Below are 23,576 nucleotides of genomic sequence, written 5' to 3'. Positions count from 1 at the left end.
AAAACCTTCGGATCTTCGGAATAGCAGAAACAACAAATGAAGATACGAACAGTATATCTATAAAATTGAAGACCGTCTAGGTGTTCCCACACATTTAGAATAATTAGTTGAAGTCACAGGATCGGTCCTAGATTAGAGGGAAAACCGCGGCCAATAATATCCAAGTTTGCAAGCTACCAAGCAAGACTAAGGTGTTCTTCAGTAATGAAAGAAAATTGAAGGGCACCAACATCACCATTAAAGGGGACTTGTCCATCACCGACTTGAACTCTTACGTTCTGCAGTTCAGAGGTACATTTACAAGCAGGTGTATACCCATGATGGAAAAAACAGTAGTCCTTAAAAACGGTACTAGATATTTCATCGTCACCAAGGATAGCTTAATAGCTTGTAAAGACACTTAGCAATAGCGAATATCGCCAGCAGTTAGTGGCATAGTACCACGAAACGTGTATATATCTACTGTATTTCTGAAATGTTGGAGATTTATTTTTATTTTACCATTATATTGGCAATTATGCACACATAAAAATACAAAGGACCATATTTAGATATTTTTGCATGAGGTCAATTCAACTCTAGTACTTGACATGCAATATCTTTCATGTTCCCACTGTCGGGTTAAGTGCTTTAATAATAAATAAATAAATAAATAAATAAATAAATAATAGCATTTTTATATACGAGTGTATGTTTGATTAAGTTGCAGTAGGTCACCCTACTTATATCAATAAAAATAATAAATTCATTTTTCTGTGCACCCTATATTAGGAGAGGAAAATAGGGCTTCTTTCGAAAGGTCATTTATGGTATCAAGTAAGTATTAACAGATCGCTCTACTTACGAGTGTGAGTGTAACGCTGATCAATTTATTGATGCGGGGTGTATCTAAGGTAAGATCAGCTGAGCAGTTCATTACCCTCGAAACACAATATAAAATTAATATCAACAATATCACCATTTACTCAGGATTTTTTTAACTGTGAAAGGAGAAACGAGAGATGCAATCATATTTATTGCATTATGGCTCGAATCACAGCCATTACATAATTGCATCAAACTATCATTTGTTGTAAAACGTAATGATTCAAATTCTTTTTCTTTTTCAGGAGGACTTGGGGGTCTTGGTTTGGAATTAGCAGATTGGCTTATTGTAAGAGGAGGAAAGAAAATAGTTTTGACATCAAGAACTGGAATTAAAAATGGCTATCAAACTCTATGTATGCGTAGATGGCAAGCTGATGGAGCTGATGTTATTGTATCAACCGCTGACGTTACTACCATAGAAGGAACTATGAAACTAATTAGTGAAGCGAGCAAACTTGGACCTGTTGGATCCATCTACAACTTAGCAGTGGTATGCATTTGTTTCTACAACCTTCCTCACAATATTACATACAGGGTGAATCATTTATGTTAAAACAATCTTGTAATTTTTAAGCTAATAAATAAAATTCTATGAAATTTGAAACATGCAAATATTGGAAGGGGACATTGTTTGACGTACACTGCAACACCACGCGATTAACAGTGTTGCCAACTCTACATAAACTTTTAGCTTTTTAAAATGACACTATTATATTTCAAATTTGATCTTAAGTGAAAACTTGCAATATCAAAGTATTATATAGTGTTACAAACTAAAGATCCTACAGAAACACAATCATCCGTAAACATCCAAATTTTGGTTGCCACTATAACAGTAATAACGCAAGTGAAATTGACGTGTTCATCGGGAGTACCTTATTGTTGAATATTGTGACCATGATATGATATATTTTTAACAAATAAAGAACAAAGTTATAAGAGATTAAATATTTTATTTTCTTCAAAAGATTTTGTTTCAAAAAATTACTTAGTTAAATATCACGTTCTATCACGTAGATGGTTTACAATAAACTTAAAGATCATACATATTGAAAGATAGAATATTAAATCATTACTGAAATGTATGAATTATCAGTCTGCTAGCTATAAATGGATACTACCTAATTCAACTTTTTTTTAAATATTCAAATATTTTCAAATTTAATACAGTATCATCACCCATTATGCTTCCAACTAGTGAGGTTTAGTAAAAGTTTAAAGAGATGTTGGTAAGGACTTACGTATTGGCACGATTCACTCACAGTTAAGGTTTAAGGTATGTCGACGAAACAAGCAAATTTCTAGTATGGGAAAGAATAATTTCGGTGAATTTTCAAAGTGACAATTAAATAGAACGTATTAACATATTAGTTTTGACCAAGGCTACTATACATTTTTTCTATAATCATTATGTTTAGTACCAAGTATCTCACATACTTTCGTTTTACAATTTAATAGCGTACTGATTTCCAATAACAAGTACGAGTATAATAAGAATATTCTAAGATTCATTCCACGATTTATAAACATGTATAACTTTTTTGTAGGTATTGCGAGATGCGATGTTAGAAAATCAAACAGAGGATAATTTTAAAACAGTCTATCTTCCAAAAGCAACCGCAACGAAGAATCTCGACAGAGTTTCCCGAAAACTTTGTCCCGAATTAGAGCACTTTGTGGTATTCTCTAGTGTAAGCTGCGGACGTGGAAATGCTGGACAAAGCAACTATGGTTTTGCAAATTCTGTAATGGAAAGGATATGTGAACAACGTCGACAAGATGGTTTTCCTGGCCTTGCTGTTCAATGGGGTGCCGTTGGAGATGTAGGCCTTGTGGCTGAGATGCAAGGAGACAAAGAAATGGATATTGGCGGTACTTTACCACAGCGTATCACGTCTTGCTTCGAAGTTCTCGATCAATTCTTAATACAGTCTCATCCCGTTGTCTGTAGCATGGTAGTATCCGAAAAAATCTCAAAGAGTAAAATGCAAAGCGATAATGCAGTGAGTTCAGTGGCTGCTCTACTAGGTTGGTAACATAGCAATTTCTAAATTCAAATTTTCATTTAATATTTTAAAAGTGATTTTAGATTTTGAATTCAGACTTCCAATTTTGATTTGTCAGTTTTTTTTTTTTATTATTATTTTTCATAATTATCACAAATGTGCTACTTATAAATAGAATTAATTGTTTCCATATACACGTTGATGGAATTCATTTTACCTTCTTGTATTGCCTGTGAAGCACATAAATTTCAGGAAACCATAGTTTTCATAAAAGTAAGTGAAAATTTCATAACAAATAATACAATCTCTTCACTGACATCAGTTACAAATTTACGAAATACACATACCAAACAATACTAATCTCTAAATTAATGGAAAAATGGTATTCATTATTTGGATAATGTGTAAACTTATTTGTTAGAAGATTAAAGAGATTTGTTTGGGATCAACCAATTTCTAAACATTTTTACTTCTTCAGAGCCTGCAAAACTGGTTTGCATAACTCAGAATGTTTGCGTAACGACGTTAGAGCAATACAAGATTTTTTTGTATATACAGTATATATAGCACGCTGCTAGTTAGTAAAGTAATAAGTAAGAAAATAAGTTTGCTGTTTGCTTAGTTTATTTTTTTATGTTAAAATGTGTTTCTAAGATAATGTTAATATTTCTACCTGTGCTGTATTTATGCCATGGCATATTGGTACACTAGAGAAAAGAAGAAAAGACTAAGTTTAGTAATTTTATAAAATCATTTGCATTTCATAATAAATTTTCCTAATCCTTATTCAATGCAATTTTCCTAATCTTTATGCAACTATGAGGTGCGTACGGAAAGTAACCTCCAATTGGTCACTGTGCGTGAAGTAGTGAGGCCAGCACTACCATCTTTGTTTAGATGTGTGCGATGTATCAATCTGCATCCAGCCGTGGTAGAGTGAAGATTGTCTGATCACTAGTTCCACTTTTGTAGCATCTTAAAATGTGTGCTGCAATAGGAAACCCCGCCAAGTGCGAGGTACGAGCTGTTATACTTGCTCTTACGGCAAAACAATTATTCGGCAGCAGCTATTAATCGGGAACTTTTTGTGCCATGTATGAACCAAGTGTGATGAGTGAAGGAGTTGTTCGTGAACGGGTTTGTTTATTTAAAAGTGGACGATCAAACATTCATGATGAGGAACACAGTCTGCTCAGGTAACCAAGGACCTTCTGAGCCAGTTCAAATTGGACGTTTTTATCATCCGCCTTACAGCTCAGATTTGGCACCCAGCGATTATCATCTCTTCATGCATATGAAGAAGCGACTTGGATCTCAGCGCTTTGGTGATGATAAGGCGCTGAAAGATGCGATCACAGGCTGGATCAAAGCACAGGCGGGAGATTTTTTTTTATGCTGATGGAATTTCTAAGCTAGTGCAGAGATATGATAGTGTTTGAATGTTATGGAAACTATGTTTAAAATAGAGCAAAGAGGTAGTTTTCAAATGTTCATAATAAATTCTTCTTATTTACTTTGGTGTTTCTATTTTAACCAATCGGAAGCCACTTTCCGAACGGCCCCGGTATATATGTCTTGAGAATGATACTAAACAATAATGTATTTTGAATGAAATAAGAGATTTTCTTAAGTTACTGACATCTACTATACTTGAGATAGTAAACCTAAATATATATCTTGTATGTACAAATTTTAATATACATATTTTTTATTGTACAGGACTTAAGGACTTGAAACGAATCAGTCCTGAGACAACGTTTCCAGAACTTGGAATGGATTCATTGGTTGGCGTTGAAATTAAGCAAATGTTAGAGAGAGAGTTTGAAATTTTTGTTACGCCAGAGGACATGAGAGCACTAACATTTTCTAAGTTGGCAGAATTAGCCAAAGCTACTTCGTCTACATCTACTAGTCTAATCGAAAAAGAGAAAGATGATAGAAGGTACAAATATGTGATAAAGTTAGTAAAAGACCAGCTGAAGAATGAGAAACCTCTGATAAAACTCTCACCAACTATTTCTGCAGTCAAAAATGGGCTCAATCCTGTGTTTTGCATTCCTGGACTTGACGGCGAGTGCGATGTATTTCGCAATCTTGCTAAGAATCTTAAGTTTCCTCTTTATTCATTCCAGTTCACAAAAGATGCTCCCCACTCATCAGTAGAGGAAACGGCTACTTTTAATATAAAGGTAATTTTTACATAATTTCAATGAACAAATTTAGATATTAATTGTTATTCGATCATTATTCTGATATATTCATTATCCATGTATTAGTTGTCATCCAAGTATTAAGTTTATTACACAGATATTAAGACGTTCCCCTATTTAGGAAGTTAATATCCTCAGATAAAAGAAGTGAAAAAGACGTAAGTTCAAGAATAGCGCAGGCTAAACAAGAATTCAATAGGAAAAGAGAATTGCTAACATCAAGAAATGTGTCGCTGGGCGTTCGAAAATGATTTATTAAGACTCTGGTACGGAGCGTTGCGCTTTACGAATAAGAAACGTTGACATTGAGAAAAGCTTAAATATCCAAGCTTGAAGCATTTTAAATGTGGTGTTGGCGCAGAATACTCGCATATCATGGACCGAGAAGGAAAGGAATGAAGACGTACTAAAGGAACCTAATGAAGGACGACCGATTATGAAGATAATAGGAAAAAGAAAAAAACACCATGCTTGGCCATCTTATTCGGCACTCCGATTGGATCACCGTGTTCATAGAGGGAAAGACATAAGGAAAACTAGGAAGAGGAAGACCAGGGATAGAACATCTAGATGTAATTACGAAGAAGACTTTATTAAAGTATAAAACAGCTCTCCCAAGGGAGAGTAAAGTTTTTAAATTTCCACGTTGCCCACCAACCTATGGTTTAGGAAAGAAAGAAGATACAGATATTTATCGTCTCCCGAATATTTGCTGTATATCCGTTATACGAATATTAGTTGTTATCCAAACATTATCTGCAAATGCAATATCTTGTAGTGGTCATCCAGCTACTAGCAATATAATTTATATCCGTCTTTCGGATATTTTGGCGTTCCTATTACGAGCTAAAAGTTGTAAGGTATTATGTTGTACGAAGCAAATAGATATTGGGAATTGAAGAAGGTAGTCGTAAAATAAATATTAAAAGAATTATAATATTTTAGGCATTTGCAAACTGAAGAAGCAAACAATTTTTCAAACAACTAATCAACTAACTTAAAATAATAGTCTTAGTCATAACATACATCAAGATTGTTAAAATTTGAAATAACACTGTTGGACATAAAAGTGATACACCAACAAGAAATCATGAAATTGATCTCTCATTTAAAGAATGTGTTACTAATGGAACAGTAGAATATTAGTAGTGTAGCTCCGTGATGCGCTGAGCATATCTCTGGAAACAGTACCCGAAAGCAGACTAGAGATCCACTGTTCAGTAATGGCTAAATGCTGATGTGACATGAGCGTCTGAACGATCAAACAATGCTCCATCGTCAAATATGCATAATCCAAGGATAATGTCTTTTATCATGAAAAAAAATATAGCATACGGCAACTGTGGATTATTCTTCCGTAACATTGATGCTCTTGTTGGACATAATGCTGGTATAGCAATACGAATATGAAACTTCGTATTTATATTCGTATACGCAGTAGGAAGGCAATACACAACGACGTGTAGGATTCCAATCGCCACGTCACACAGACCGAGAGGAGTTATATCCCGAACACTAGCGTACGAATTCAGAGATATTGTTCAGCGACCGGTGTAGCCATGAAGACTTCGACGTTACCTGGTGAAACGGGCCATTTTTGATGTGCGTCTGTTATATGTGTGTGTGTGCTGTTATAATGGTGCTTTGAATCGTGTATGAAGAGCCGAATGACAATACACATCCTCTTCTCGGACAAATCCCGCACTGTTTGCGTACCGTGATACGCAATGCTGTAGTCCCAAAATTTTCAGTGGGCATACGCCATTTTGTGATGATCTATGATTGTCATAAAAAATATAGAAGGCATTTTTAATGAACAATGTAAAATGCATGTATTAATTAATTCAATTAAAATATAAAGGATAGGTACATTACTGTTTTATAGTCTAAAAGTATTTCATTATATTTTCTTGATAACACTCCTTACTTAAATCACACCATTAATAACATAAATGAGTGTAGGCAGTGGCGGCTCAGGGCCGCAACTAGGGGGGGGGCAGAGGGGGCACGTGCCCCGGGCGCGTGGTTGGAGGGGACGCCGGAAAGAAGATATATCAATTGTTTTAAAAATCGCACTCTTTCCCTTGAGGAACTTATTCTAGAGCTTAAAAGAAATCAAAAGTTATATATATATATATATATATATATATATATATATATATATATATATATATATATATATAGAGAGAGAGAGAGAGAGAGAGAGAGAGAGAGGGAGGGGGAGAGAGAGAGAGAGTCTCATCTATATAGGTGTAATGTCATACATTAAAAACCTAATATTGCATGCGTTTGTTCCCTTTGGTGACCCTGAGCTCCTCCGTGGCTAAGCGGTTAGCGTACGCGCCTTGGCGCGGGAGACCCGGGTTCAATTCCCGGCGGGAGCTCATGTGGTTCGGATTCCACGTTAATCAGTAGGTCCACGTCTCATATAGCCTCGCTGCTGAACGGGACGTTAAACTCAAAATCAACTCAACCCTTTGGTGAGCACAGAGAATCCGCCCCCTTTCCTTTTCCTACCACAAGGAGCTGTTTGTTTGTATAATTCCATTGAGAACAGCTCTGAAGTTTAAAACGCTGTTATCAATAGGGGCGGGGGCGAAAAGTTCCCGATTTTTGTTGCTTGCTGGTGGTTGAAGAGTTTAGCTCAGACGCGCCCCCTGTAATGTTACGCAATTGCTGTAATGTTTTTAAACTAGAGGGCAGTTTTGTGGCGGAAAAGATAATTTACACGCCTCGGTGTATTTAATTGTTTCTTGTACGCCTACCAAGAGATTTTGCGAGTGAAGGCTGTATGAAGCTTTATCTATTAGTTTTGCTTGAGAGCTCTTCGAGGCATTTTGAATTGTTATCTATCAGTCCAACTTATGCTTTATTATGCTTTATTGTTAATTTCAATCATTTTTTACATTAATCGTTTATAATGTATAATATTTACTATACATTAAATAATCTAAATATCTTGATCTATTTATTAATATTTTATGAAGCAATTTCTTTCATATTTAATGAACTTTCTAGTTAATGCACTGCAAAGAGAGATGCTTTGCTCGAATCAGTTTTTTCTATGACTTGTGTGCACCTTAGAGGTGCATATATACAGAAAGAGAAAGTATACAAAAAGGTGCCCAAAAGGTACAGAAAGTGCTCAAGTTCGAGAGGTACACATAACAATATAGTGTGGAGTTCTTGTGTGCTTCATTGTTGATGGAAAGTTTTCTTCTTTTCTCCACATCAAAGGATTACATCGAAAAATTTACAGAAATAAAAATAAGCTTTTCATTGTTGCATTGTTATGTTCTCAATGATTTGGGATCGTAAATATTGGTTTTAAAAACATTTCTCATCAGAATTGGCATTTTGCAAACTGATCAACACTCAAACTATAATGAAAAACTTTGACGCTTTGGAACACCCGTGACATCAATAGTCTCGCGGGCTACAGATGTAGCTCATGAAACTTTCAAGCAGAATAACAATGAGTTCCTTTCGATTTTACGTTTGACCACACCCTAAACACGCAGAATGATAGTTGATAGAAAGGTACACAGAACCCTTTGAGTTATCATCTCGAATTACTTTGCGACAAGGAAAATAAAAACGCTGGGCTACAATGGTAGCCCGCGCGCGTATTGGAGGGTTAAAGTACTTAAAAATCGATATAACTGTTTTCATTAAGAATGTTATTTACAGTTGCAATCCATAAGTGATACTTTTCGACTAAACCTTGAGGGGGGGGGGGCGAATTGTGTGTTTGCCCCGGGTGACAGAAGCCCTAGTTGCGGGCCTGGTTAAAAGTGGGGAGGCAAGACATGATCTGATTATTTTTATATCACTGTTTGTTTTCCTAGTTGTTTAACATTTTGTTTAATGAAAGGTTGTATAGCTAATAAGATACTATCTTTTTCAATTAAAATACCGTATATACAGTAGTATTTCATATTTTATTAAGTAAATTGATAAGAGTAACGCAAGTAGGTGCTAGCGCTTTGTACTCTTGAACAACGAAAGTGTAAGAAGAGATTTGATTCCTTGCTCATGAACATCTTAAAATTCTATCCGGAAAATTGTGTGATCAGATTATTTAATAACAAATTTGCAAAACAAATAGGTAGAAAGGATAGTATTAATCATAGTAATGAATAATGTGGTTTGTTTTGTAGAAATTATATTGAAACTGAGGATTAATGAATAACTTATATTTTTAACTCCACACATGCCATTAAATGTATGTTATTAGTCTTAGAAAATGAAAGACAGTAAATATAACAAGCATATGCTACAACATTTAATAAAATATGCAATTGCAATATTAATTGCTTTGAATTGCAATTAAAACACAATTCCTGTAGCTTTCTTAACTCTACGGAAAGATAAATAACCAATATGTACTCACGCAACGGCAAATATTATCTGGCATCATTTTTTCTATGAACTAGTAATACATACAAAAACTTTACATTTCCAAATGAAATTATATACATTAAGAGGTCACTTCAAAAAAGTGGAGGAGGAACTGCCTCCTCTTGTCCTTCCCCTAATCGCCGCCACTGGATGTAGGTATGAAGGAGGAACAACTCACTCCGAGAAGGAACAGAAAAACTCGCGGCCGATGTTGCCAAAAATAAGTAAAATATGCAAAAATTTCACTCTATTTTAGTTTAGAAAAACATAAAGAAAACAAGATACTTAGAAGAAATGGATTTTTCTCATGAAAACCCCTGAAATATCATGCAGGGATATTTGAACACCTGCTAAGAATATAAGGGGGAAAAAGTGATATAGTCACTTTACCACTGGAGTCATGGCCCGATTAAATAAATAAATAAATAAATATAAATAAAGCAAAAGTACTATACGCTTTGAAGCAGAAGGTACACTCTAATGACTAAGATTAAGCAGAGAGTATACGGCATGTACCGCTGTGTACCCTCGACTATAGCTCTGGTAATATGTGTCTGACGGTACTATGGCAACAGACTGGATGATGGCTACATTGTGCATACGAACATCGGTCTGATACCAGGCATTTTGGTATAAATGCCATTGAGTGCTGTATCTGCTCGCTTCTAATATGCGTTGACGGATCTTTGAATAATCAAAGAAGGTACCGGTACAGTAAAACCTGTCAACTTGGCCACCTCTCTAAGTTGGCCACCTTGTCTGGTCTCTCTATCTTGGCCTGGTTCGTCTTTCGTAACCTGTATTTTCCCATAAGACATTCGTTATATATTACTTTGTAAGTTAGCCTCCTGCCTATCTTGGAAATTGGCCGCATTGAAGCAATGTTTACCCTTTGATGATAATGATAAGTTTGCCTGCGTATCTTGGCCACGCAAAATACCATTTTGTTATTGTTCGTAACTCTCGTATTCCTACATGAGAGGCGCTGTATTTGTGACTGGAGACAAAGAAGCATGGAGCACGATTTGTTCTTGGATGTCAATGACCAAAATACTACCCTGACAAAGGGCTGTTGAAGGAAGATGTGAACAAGAAAAAAAAAAAAAACAAGTACAGGAATTCAGGAAATGGTTGTACGTATTTGTTTACTCTGTCTGTTTTGGCAAAACCATTAGCTATATTGGCTCCTTTAATCAGTGGGGAGTTTTAGTAATTCCGGAAAATTCTCAAGGTTAAAGCTAACCATCTAAATTGTCAACTATTGGTACCTGACGGTTTATCGAAAGGTAGCGAAGGTTTTGAGATATGAATTCCCTTTCGAAACATCTTTTGCTCCGAGGGACACACTTGTAGTTCATTAACAAGAGATAGTAAACTACAAAATTAGAATATGAATATGCGCCAAAAAGAATAAAAGCAATAGTTTAGAATGAACTACCATAAAATACGTAATTTTTTTCTAGTACTGTAGTAGTTATGATTACTCTATATACATTATTTAAAAGTAGCTGTCGCGCCATTGCTTATTAAAATTTTACAATCAAGTAATACTAGAAACCCTAGTCTAAAAATGCACCAATCAAACTTATTTTCTGTAAGTTGGCCACTTTTCAATAAAACCGATGGTGGCCAACATAGACAGGTTTCACTGTACATAAATGAGTTGTTATGCCCGATTGTGCTCCGTTTACTAGGTCTTGTACGGAACTATTTTCAAATAAGGTAACGCGCGAATCCTCGTCGTTTTGCAGTTGTTTTGGACGTCCATAGTAGACCTACGAACTACTGCTCGCCACGCTATCAAGCATTACGCAGAGCAGTAAGCGCAATTATTTCGTATTTGTACCTTAAGTTGAGTCTGGTACATTTGGCGCTATTTTTTTTCTCCTTCTTGGTGTCACATTTTTAATGTTCAGCAATGATGAGCATTTAAAATGTATGACTTAGGCGTGCCTGACAAATGCATGATAAATTAAAACTTACAAATCCTCTCTTTAATACCTTGTCTTAGGCAAAATTTATCTCACATCTTCGTGAAAAATAAAATGCAAAAATAGGTATGGTTAATGTTATATTAGAACGAATTGTCCAACATCAACTAAATTTGGAAAAATCTTCAAATTGAATTCAAACTAAATTTAAAGATTTATTAATCTGAGGTAGAGCATCTTGTAACTAATTTACAACAAACCCTATAATCACGTTTCGAATCCTTTTAAAAACTTGCAACTGGTTGGATTGTGCAATCGCCACTAAGTTTAATTTCTCTTGAATACTTTAGTTCTCTTTGTTTAAGTTATTAAAATCCAGAAAGGCAACAACAAATCAAAAATTCATTTTTATAAAGTAAGTTTATAAGATCAAATGAGTTAGTTTTCCTTACTTTCTTCTGTTATACTATCAAGTGGATATTATATGAAAAACTTAGGCTTTTTCTAACAATACCGTATAGCTAAAGAGCGTCCTGCAGTAGACAAATACTATACATTTTTATTTTTTTATTTTTTCAGCTATTACAAGCCATACAGAAGCAAGGTCCATACATCCTAATTGCCTATTCATATGGAACTGTCGCAGCAGTGGAGATGGCAAATCAGCTTCAAAAACAAGGACACAAAGTACACTTGATCTTCATAGACGGGTCCGTTGAAATTATGAAACAAATAGCCGTTAGTTTAATATGTGACAATAACAAGGATCTTAATGAAAATCAACTGCAAATCGACTTCCTAGCTTATTTTGCATCAGCAGAGATGAAGACTGAGGAGGTAAATGTTTGATAGAAGATATATATATGTAGAGAGAGAGGCCTATATATATATATAGGGTGTCTCAGGAGGAAGAGGCAATATTTTGGGAAATTGAAGTACGGATGATTCTAAGTAAAAAGTTTCATATGAACATTAGTCCTAATCTCAACAGTTTGAGAGCTACTACTTTTGACTTTATGTTGCGTGTTGTTCACCCTGTAGTTATTCTACAGAGGTGGTACATAGCGGATTTGAAAGATGATAGAATGACCTTTTCCAAAGAGGTATACAACATGTGGCAGTGGTATTTTGAAAAAGGGGTTATTGAAGGAAAGTTAAGATTATGCATGGGAATTGTATGGCAACCCTGATTCCCAAATTTCCCTCCAAAAATTTCCTTCCAAAGAAACCACTGTAATAGGTTGCATAACGTTGAAAAGGCAATTCCGTCACCTTCCAAATCCGCTATGTCACGTCTCTGTAGAGTAAGTATAGGGTGAGCAAAAGCAACATGAAGTCAAAAATTGTTCACAACCTGTAGCTCTCAAACCTTTGAGATTAGGACCCATGTTCATATGAACTTTTTTGCTTCTCCCTTCCTCCTGAAACGCCTTGTATATAGAAGGGATATATATATATATATATATATACAATTCAGACTGTTCCATAATTCGTATAATTTTCTAGAGCACTGGAAGAAGATGAAGTTTTCACACTATTAATGTGAAATTTGGCATTCTTATTGAAAAATGTCTGAATTTTTCAAATTTCAAAACTAAATAAGATAAAATCGCTGTTTAGACCCTCTTTTGGGAGCATAAGCTCAAAAGTTCATTTTCCTTATGGGAGATTCAATGTTAAAGTTTAGAAACGGTTTTATCCAATAATTATTGCTAAGGATTTTGGGGTCAATGAGTATTATTTGGTACAAAATGCAATAACACTCATCCGCAATGCTAGTGCAGTCATCTCAAGCAATTTTGGATAAGGGCTCCCTTTGGGGAGCAAGGAGTGTAAAAAGGTGATGGGTAGAGTATTACTAAAATTACACGAATTATGTAACAGTCTGTATATATATATATATATATATATATATATATATATATATGTGTGTGTGTGTGTGTGTGTGTGTGTGTGTGTGTGTCTTGATGCTAGTCTAAATGGGTGGTCCTTTACTTCAAAGATATGTAGCTTGTACAGTAGAATTTGTATTGTGACTTGAAAAGCTTTGGTACATCTAAACGCTTACAGGGGACAAATAAAAAAAGAAAAGTAAATTTCGAGAATTATCATATTTTTGATTTAGTATCCAATCGATTATATACAAGTATAGTATATGATTTTAAATGAAAAGTTTAATCAAACCCGAAACCTGACGAAAGGACGAGGATAAATTATTTTAATTTAATTAAGTGGATACTTAGTGTGTTATTGTATTTGGTAGAATTAATTATTTGTGTTATAGTTATCTAGTACTGTGAGGGAATGCTTAAATATAAGAATGTCTTTATGTGAAAGAAGATATAGGGAATCGTACCTATTGTATCAGGGATAATTACATAATCATGGAAAAAAGGGAAAGCTCTAGCTTGGGACTTCACCTGCACAGATACTTATGCTCCCCCCAATCTTGCACATTCATCATCACGCGCAGGTCTCGTAGCTGCTCGTAAGGAGACCAACAAGAGGAATAAATATATTAATCTCGTTGATAAATATTGGTTCGTTCCAATTACCATCGAGTCAAGTGGTACTTGGGGTCAAGAAGGAGCTAATTTTATCAAGGAAATCGGCCATTGTATTTCACTTATATCGGGAGATAAACGATCTAAATCTTCCCTTATTCAACGGATCAGTGTCGCAGTTCAACGTGGGAACGTGTTAGCCATTTTGGATACGTTACCCACAGGTAAAGAATTAGAGGAGATCTTTCTCATATAAGGAACAAAATAACGACTTGGTTTCTGAGTACCAACGACGGAAAGATATTTTAAATAATATGCACTTAAGGATTTATCTCATCATAACTGTCATCGTCATTGAAAGATGCATTTTCATTTTCACGTTTACTATCCCAATTTGATTCTATTGTATACCTTTCTTTTACCATTATTTCTTGTTCTTTTAGTATTTCTTGTTACTTTGCCACAATTTCTTCTTATCTAGATAGTATTTGTTTTTCTATTAATTCTGTTAAGAGCTTATGATCATTATGAATTAGTTGATCGTATGTGTAAATTATAACAATACCATATTACATAATATAATGATATAATTATTTCTCGAAATAGAAAGAGCTTAAAAAAATAACTAACAAACTCTATGGCCTATGGAATCCGAAAGTTCAATGCCGCGTTTACAAAAGCTCTCACTGACTTCTATCTTTAGCCAACTGGATCCAGTTTCTACTTTGTATTCCTATTTCTGCGAGATCCATTTTAATATTGTCCTCCCATCTGCGCCTAGGTCTTCCTTATCGTTTTCCGATTAAACTTCCAGCTAAAACTTTCAAAGCGTTCCTACTTCCTTCCATTCTGGCTATATGACCTTCCCACCTAAACCTCCTAGACTTGACGACCCTAACAATGTTTGGTAAACCGTATAAATTATGGAGTTGCTTCTTATGAAGTTTTCGCCATTCCCCATTCCCTTTCCTCTTAGGTCCGAATATTCGTCTCAGAATCTTGTTCTCAAATACTTTCAATCGACGTTCTTCCCTCAGAGTAAGCGACCATGTTTCGCAACCATACAGAGCAACAGTCATGATTATCGTTTTATTTTTTAAGTTTCAAATTCCTCGACAGAATTCGCGACGACAAGAGATTTTGAACTGAATAATAACACGAATTCCCTGCTTTTAGTCGCCATTTAATTTCTTCGTGAATATAGTTTTGTCTGTTAATATTGATCCTAGATATTTGAAAGTATCCACTTTATCAAAAGTATTATTTGATATTTTAATGCATCCATAATTTGCCGTATTACGATCCCGATGAACTTCCATGTATTTAGTTTTCTCTGCTTTTACTTCTAAACCCATGTCCCTGAAAGCGTTTAATATGATCTCTGCATTTCTTTTTATTGTTATTCTATCATCCCCTATTAAATTTACATCATCAGCATACGACATAACCTGGTAAATACCATTCAACTCTAGGCCCTGGCTGCTATCTTTGATTTTCCTTATAGCGTACTCTAGTACAAAGTTGAATAATAATGGCGACGGAAAGAGCTAAAATGAATATGATATTGAAAGTAGAATATATCTTATTAATTTTATTTTAGTGGTAAAATGTTATTCGGTTTCTATTATATCTTTGTGTAGTATATGTAGCAGCTATACTAGCGATAGTAGAGTTAATAGGTAAAAATTAATACCATTAAGTTGGCTATTAGTAACAATAAAGGGAATATACTCCTTATTATTTTTTTATTTATAAGGTTATGGCTGTGAGGTTTTAGAAGTAGCTATTGTTTAAAAGTTTATCTTAATTTATTTGACTTGGTGATTTATATTTTACTTTCTTTAATTTACTACCACACTTTCATCTTGAATGATTTAAGATAAATTATAATAATGTTATTAATATATTTGTGAGACTATGCAGAGGAATTCAGAAAATATTTCCTCCACCTGTTTATCAAAAATATTTCATTTTGTTATAATATAATGTCGGCTTGCCCAATGAAATTTTAAACGACTGCTGTATTTTGACCGTGCAAAGGTAGCATAACAATTAGTGTTTTAATTGTGAACTTATATGAAAGATTGAACGAGTGAGAAATTGTCTTTAGTTAAGATATTTAATTTCATTTTGGGTGAAAAGACTTAAATTATTTAAAAGAACGGTAACTCCTTGTAAATCTTTATAATTTATAATTTGTAATTTGTAATTTAATTTACAATTTGTTAAACTGGAAATTTTTTTTTTTTTTTTTTTAGTTTTTAAACGCTTTATCGTTACAGATGTACATATAATCAATAATGTGCTTTTACATATAATAACAAAATATATAAGATAATTTAATTGTAAAATGATAACAATGTATGCAATTAATATTTCAACAATATTTCAATATTACTCAAATATTACTTTGTATTTTTTAACGTAAAAAAAATATATTTCATCACACAATTCTACACCTAGCACTCCATTTTCGACAACGACAAACACATTCAATGTTACCATAACACAGAACAGGAACTGGAGATCACAATTTAGCACTATAAATTAAAAAAAAAGAGAAAAGAAAAGAAAGAAGTCCGTCTAATTTCAATATTTTAGGCAAAACTTTTCGGAATTAGTACTCCCCAGAAATATCGTTTTTCCACTTGTTTGTGGATTTACTTGTGACCAAAATATACAGTAATATGAAATGTGTACAGCCAACTTCATCTTTATGGTTGCTGACACAGATAGATGGTAGAGAAGGAAAAGCGATAATGAAGATTAAGTTAAAGCAAAATTAAAAAAATAAATAAATAAATAAAATTTGAATTAAGAGCAACGCAACAACAGCAACAACAACGCTTATAGCCCTCAAACTTGAATACAACTGTTGCTGTTAGCGAGGCGTCAAAGCTAAAACATGGCGTCAAAGCCACCTGTGAACTACCTGTACCGAGACACTGTTCGCGGGTTAAGTCAAACTTTGTTCGGAAATTGTGTTCGTTGGCTGATTTATTAGTGACTAGAGGCATTCATGACCCGAGGTACCATTGTATTTCTGTTTTCTTCTCGTTTTACTTTTCATTTCTAGTCTTCCATTCTTCCTTCCCCCCTCTGAACATGGGTTCAGCAAGGACTCGAAATACAAGAAACACAATTTGGTTGTTTGGAAAGATCAGTACAACTTTACGTATTTTTTATAATTATTTCATATAGTTACATGGTAAAATTTAACATAAAGCAGATAGAAAACATACAACTTTATTGTGACCGAGCTTTGCCAGATAAAAGACAATAAATAATACATAGAGAAAATAACCGATTTTATATCAGAACAATTCCTCTATAGCCTACGTGTAAATTCAAAAATGTACAAAGAATAAAAAGCTATTAGATCACAGAACGAACCAATATTTTTGGCTTACCATGCTGATACGTTAACTAGTTCACCACCCATTTTGATCCCTAAGCAATCTTTCATTATATCACTCTTCAAATACGTCGTCAAGTTTTTTTTTCTTTATCTGTCATGGAATTCGCATCTTTAGATGATTAAGGGGATTAGGAATTAGATTTCTGGGCTTTCGGTGTTTATGGCCATGTTACCCCATGACCTATGGGGGATAACGTCCCTCAACGATCACGCTATCCGAGGAAAGAGAAGGAAGAAATGATTGGGGAAGGGAGGAAGTGACCTGGATCTGTACGTTAGGTACCATCCCGGCATTTACCTCGTGTGAATAAGGAAAACCCAGGAAAACCTCACTCGAGATGGCTGATTTCTTTCATCTTTCATATATAATACATAATTCAACCGCCAGATGTGTTCTTTAATATAGACACTGGATTCTCCAAGCACAACAAGAGATGTACAGTCCGTGTGGTCTAAGTAGCTAAGCACCAATTCAAGAGTCAATGACTGTATAGCTGTACCTGAAGCGATGGAGTAGTGTAGTGGTTAACGCATCGCCATGATAAGCCGGAGACTCGAGTTCGATTCACGACCCAGTCGTGCAATTTCTCACTCGTTGTATTTCATTGTATATTAAGAATAATTTTTATTTAAGTCAGTAAAATTTTACATAATTAAATCTTAAATATATGTACATATATGTGCTAATTAGATTTTTTTGCAGAGTCATAACAAATCTATTTTTATTTCTCAATAGGCAAGAAAAGAACTTAGTTTGCTGCCCAGTTGGGAAAAGCGGGTCACCTGGCTTGCCAATTTGCTAAGCAATAATATTTCCTTGAGCAAAGAAGATTCAGAATTGACAATTCATCTTACTTATTTGAAAACTAGAGCTATGCTCCATTACAATTTTAACGGAAAGTTGAAGGAACAAGTATTACTACTAAAACCAACAGAAAAAATTATACAACTGGAAAATGAAACATATGGATTGTCTAAAGTAAGTATTAACGATATTTATTGGCCAAGTGTAAACTCATATCAATGTCAGACGAAAGCGTACAAAGGACACCAGAAAAAAAGTATCAAATGAACGATAGGTTTGAAAAGTTGACGTGAAGACAATTTTAATATAATATAATTCCTTTCCAAAACTCCTCGTGGCCAGGTTTCAGTAAATTTTTAACAAATTAGTTATTGCTTTTGGAAGAAGAGGAGAAATTTAGGTAAAATTTGAGTTATCGATATTAAGAAGCTTGTACCTTCGCTTTACTAATCGTTTGACTCGAAAACCATTTTTTTTTTAATAAAAATAGTTCTATTACCTGTTGTTTGGGCCGCGGTGAATCTGGCATAGAGCCCTCACCTCTAACGCGTAAGGTCTCTGGTTCGACCCCAGATCCCATCAAGTGGGCTTTGTAGTGGACAAATTCCGTGTGCATGGTATTGCTTGGAGATTGTTTCCCTTCCTCTCACTTTCATCATCCAGTAATTATCATTCATTTCACCATCACTCTCTCTTAGCCTCGGTGCATAATCGTAAAACGTTAAACTAAAAAAGAAAAAAAAAGTTCGATTTGGATGTACAGTAGGAAGTTGAAAATCCGAACTAATTGGGACCACAGGTAGTTCGGATTTTCAGTTTGTTCGTATTTTCGAAAATGACCGAGAAAATACCATTTAATCTTAAATATACTGTACGATATGCTCTTTTATCGATACAGTGGTTATACAATACGTATGGTAATTACAATACCGTACGTAAGGCTACTTACATTTAATGTTTCGGAAGGAACTGCTCGTACACTACATTACACTGTTCTTGTGACTCACGCTTAAAACTTAACTTGTATAGGCCTACGGGAAAATAAAAATATGTATGACAAACAATTACATATGAATGAGCTTTTGTAAAAACACTGACTTCACACAACGCCGACGGACAACCGTATTGTTTGTTCATCGCTAGCGCTAAGACAAATGTAAGATCTTCTAGGGACCGCGTTCGGATTTTTGACGTTTCGGATTTTTGACGTTGGGATTATCGACGTCCTACTGTAATTTTTTTCAGGACATGGTATTTGCTAAGTGTGTGCTAAATATTCTCTTAATTCGTGCATAGTATAAGAATGTAACATTTTTTTTTTAATTAAGCTCTTTTTAAAACTATTTATGCATTTATTGGACTTTCTGTTTGGAACTCCCTCAATGTGATGATTGCATCCCATGTCCTGCTCAGATGATCAAAGAGAAAGAATTTTTCTCACATACGTGATACAATTCATATTTCTTCTATTGTAAACCTTTTACTGTCAAAAAGTATTAACCGTACATAAACTTATATTTCCAACCAATATGTCAAAAACCCTGAAGTTATATCTCAAGTCTTTTTTTTTTCTTAACTTTGTATACACGTTCCATCACGCTCGCACTTGTCAATGGCTTTGATTAGCAGTACTTAAAAGTCCGTTTTCAAGTTGTATTTATAAAAGATTATTTAAACCTGAGTGAAGCTTTTGGGAGCTGCTGGAACCCTATCTGCGTACCATATATATATATATATATATATATATATATATATATATTTCTGAATGATAGGTTTATAATGTACACAGTTATAATTCTTGCTACAAAAGTTTAACAGTATGGTATGTCGTTTTGACGCGTGATTAGTGCCATACTAAAGAGTTTGACTAAAGTATGTTTCCTGCAGTAGTCACGCTTTCAGCGTGACGCTTAGCATACGTCAAAACAACTCTGCATAAGGCGGCATATGTTCAAAAATAGCGAAAATAAAAGAGTTTTAAATTATTTAGAGATCATTGTTCATAAGAAAAACAACAACTTTGTTATGAAACTTTATCATAAACCTACCTCTAGTGGCCAATGCATTTGCAAAACTCAACTCACTCTTCCGTAACTAGAACTAATGTTTCTAAATATTTTTGTTTTATTATGGCATATATGGTTTGAAATACCAGAAACGAGAAATACATCACATTTATACCACTGGATACGACATTGTAACTTTAAAGCGATGACCCATAAAAGCTAAGATTTTATCTACTTCTGGATCAATTCTAGGAAAATTGTATAGGATAAGACATTCTATTTCCCTTAGTACCCAAAACTTTCTTAGTTCAAGATAGAATTTCTCTAGAAATTCAGAAATAGAATTTAGAAACCTGCCTGATAAAAGAAAGAAAGTCTGGAAGTCTAGGAAGATAACGTTATAAAAGTCATTGCACGGGGGAAAAACTAAAACAATATGATGGCATGTATACAAATGACTAACAGAAACATGAAAACAAAACTGCAGTCAAAAACAGAACACAAAATTGCAAGAATACAACTGCAAGTCCTTTGAAACATTTGTTGGAAAATAAACACAAAATTCCAAAATCTCAAATTTTATTGCAGGGAAAATCCACAATAGAAGAAAAATATTTACGTAACATATGATACGAGTATATGTACCAAAAGTCTTTTACTGATAAGGCCAATCTGAGAAGAGTATGGGATATAATCGGGTAGCTTCAAACAAAAATACCAATAAACACACAAATAATTAATAAAAAAACACTTTATTAGCAAAATCACAAATGTATACATTTACTACAAACGAAATTAGGAATGTCTAACATACATTTGAAAAATACTATATTCTGAAAACATTACCACTAAGCTAAACAACACTTATTAACATTATGAATACTGGTAAATAGGGGTCTTTTCATAACAATTTTGGTTGATTTTGTACTTAAATAGTAAAAAAAAAAAAAATCAATCTTGTACTTCCTAATATTTCTATAATCCAAATTTTGTACAAGCTTCCTTCCCTTCTAGTATTCAGCTTGTCAAATGTAATAACTAATCTGTCGAAAATTTGCTGAACCAAACCACAAGGACATTTGAAAAATAAATTATAGTTTTTCAGATGAACTTCAGGACAGTGAGCAAAGTCATATAAGCTGAAAAAAATAAATGAATAAAAAATAAAAATAAAAATAAAAACTAACGAAAGGACAATACAATCCATATTAGGAAGATTCCAAATTGTTACATCAGATTTCTTTAAGTAAAGTTACCTATGTATTTCATTTGAATATACTTGTAGATTAATGTATATTATACTCAAGCATGTATTCGGTATTTTTTTATAAATCATTAACATTTTCAGTGCTGATGCTTTCTTTATATTTTTTATTATTTTCTTAAAATTTTCTCTCTTCAGAAAGTATGATTTTCATTTGTTCTTTCACTGTGACTAGGAGTATGAAGTAGGCCCGTATCCAAGGGGGATCTAGGGGACCGAGCCCCCCTAAATTTTTACTGCCCCCCTAAATTTTCACTGCCCCCCTAAAATTTTTACGGTAGGCTTGCAAATGAACTATAATATGGTGATTAACTATAATATGATTGGATCAGCCCCCCTAACTTTTGTCGGGGCACTCCTACAGTTTTGGGCTGGCTACCGGCCTGGTGTGAAGTTCTCGTGAGAACTTCTCAAAAAGTTATCTGTATAATAAGTAGAACTTTTATTTTCGTGAGGATACATTACACTGCATAGTAAATAATTTGAACAGTTTCTTCTGTTTTTATTCGAAAATCAATATTTTAATATACAATGTAACTTTATTCTAGTAGGAGGTGCGGTGGCTCAGTGGTAGAGCGTTCACCTCCGGTGCTTGGGGTCACTGGTTCGATCCCAGCTCGCGCCGTGTGGACTTTATGCTGAACAAACATCGTGTTCGTGGGTTTTCTCGGGGTTCTCTCACTTTCTTCATTCCACCATTACACTCATTTCTCATCATCACCATCTTTAGCCTAACTGGCATAACCGTGGGACGTAAACTTAAAGATTTCATTTCATTTTTTATTCTAGTAATTTGTGTTTTTCCGGAAGTACATGGTCCTTAGTTCAATTTCCGGAAGTGTTGCTTGTCTCGGGTATAAACTCGAGTAGTGTTTTAAGCAGTAGGTATCGTCTCATGGAGTTTTGGTGCTGAAGCAGTAATCATAGTCAAATCAATCAATCATCATTCATGATCACATCAAATCCATCACAATCCTTGTTTAGAGATAAAGTTGGTGAAAAATCAAGATTTAAAAAAAAAATTATCAAGTAGATATTACCAAAACCTACTTCTTCTAGTGGAAGAAAGGACTAAAATATTTTGGCTTGTAAAAAAATGACACTAAATTATGCAAATTTTGATGTTTATGTATTGGCGTCGTGTTTGATCACATCGACCACAATATTGGACTAGATGTCGAGAGCATTAATTTAAATAGCTCAGAAATTACATAAATATGGCTATAGAATGGTTGTTCAACAATATGTTACTAATTTTAATGATATCTACTGAAATCTACTGAAATTTTAGAGCACGTGCTATTGATATTTTGAATCCTTGAGTTGGCAACGGTGTCAGGCAGTAGAACTTTACATTTTAAAAACGTAAGTTGTATGTTTCTTTTCAGATATCAGAAAAGCCGCCTGTTGTACACGTAATAGAAGGTGATCACATATCTATTCTTAACAACAACAAACTAGCTGAGATCATTAATGAATCAGTAGAGCATTGGTTAAAGAGTGGAAAGTCTTCAACTGCTTAAGTGATAAGATTCATCACAATGGAAGTATTCTTTGTACACAATTGCTATGTATAGTAGAAAAAAATACATCATAAATGTATATTAATTATATATTTTAAATATTATTACCGTTAATCAATAAATTTGTTGGCATTCAAATAGTCTATATTATTTGATATTACCTTGATTCTAATATTTTTCTTATGAAAAAAGTAGTGGTTTACTCAGAGCATGCATAGCATTAGGAAGATGTAGGGCTGTGCATCATGGGCTCACGGCAGTGATAGCAAACTACGGTCCTCGAAAAGTTTCTATCTGGCCTGCGAGGTGGCTGTTTGTATGAAGAATGAAAAAAAAATAGGGTTATTTCGAAAGCGTTGTATTAGAAATAGACGGACAGATGACCATTTAAGCTCATTTCTAAGAATCAATGCATCCTAGTTCGAACCAGATTATAAGAAACTTCAATTATTCATAGAAGTTACAAGCATTTTGAAAAATAATTGGTTTTAGAAAACTGTATTGGCCCGCCTTCCTTTGGTGCCATCCTCAAACAGTTTGTCCATCACTGGGATATAAAAACGATGATCTTATCTGATGTTTCCAACGTATTGACAACTCATTACTCGTTTCTTCATGTTTCAATTTTAAAAGGAAGCTGG

At 34.2% G+C, this 23,576-nt stretch overlaps 1 protein-coding gene across 1 annotated transcript in view; it reads left to right on the top strand.

Moving 5' to 3' along the window:
* LOC145679014 (fatty acid synthase-like) overlaps nucleotides 1-23,040 on the top strand; it is a 177,654-nt gene extending 154,614 nt beyond the window's left edge. The window contains exons 28-33 of the mRNA XM_081749614.1: nucleotides 1,110-1,357; nucleotides 2,415-2,895; nucleotides 4,593-5,062; nucleotides 11,995-12,252; nucleotides 18,074-18,316; nucleotides 22,801-23,040. Of these exons, the coding sequence (XP_081605740.1) occupies nucleotides 1,110-1,357; nucleotides 2,415-2,895; nucleotides 4,593-5,062; nucleotides 11,995-12,252; nucleotides 18,074-18,316; nucleotides 22,801-22,935 (1,835 nt within the window). The 3' untranslated portion in view covers nucleotides 22,936-23,040. The remainder of the gene's footprint in view (nucleotides 1-1,109; nucleotides 1,358-2,414; nucleotides 2,896-4,592; nucleotides 5,063-11,994; nucleotides 12,253-18,073; nucleotides 18,317-22,800) is intronic.
* Nucleotides 23,041-23,576: the final 536 nt, after the last annotated feature.

Source organism: Thermobia domestica, chromosome 2, assembly GCF_964235325.1.
Source record: "Thermobia domestica chromosome 2, izTheDome1.hap1.1, whole genome shotgun sequence".
Lineage (NCBI taxonomy): Eukaryota > Metazoa > Arthropoda > Insecta > Zygentoma > Lepismatidae > Thermobia > Thermobia domestica.
The sequence above is the reverse complement of the archived record's forward strand: the minus strand, read 5'-3'. Positions and strand labels throughout refer to the sequence as shown.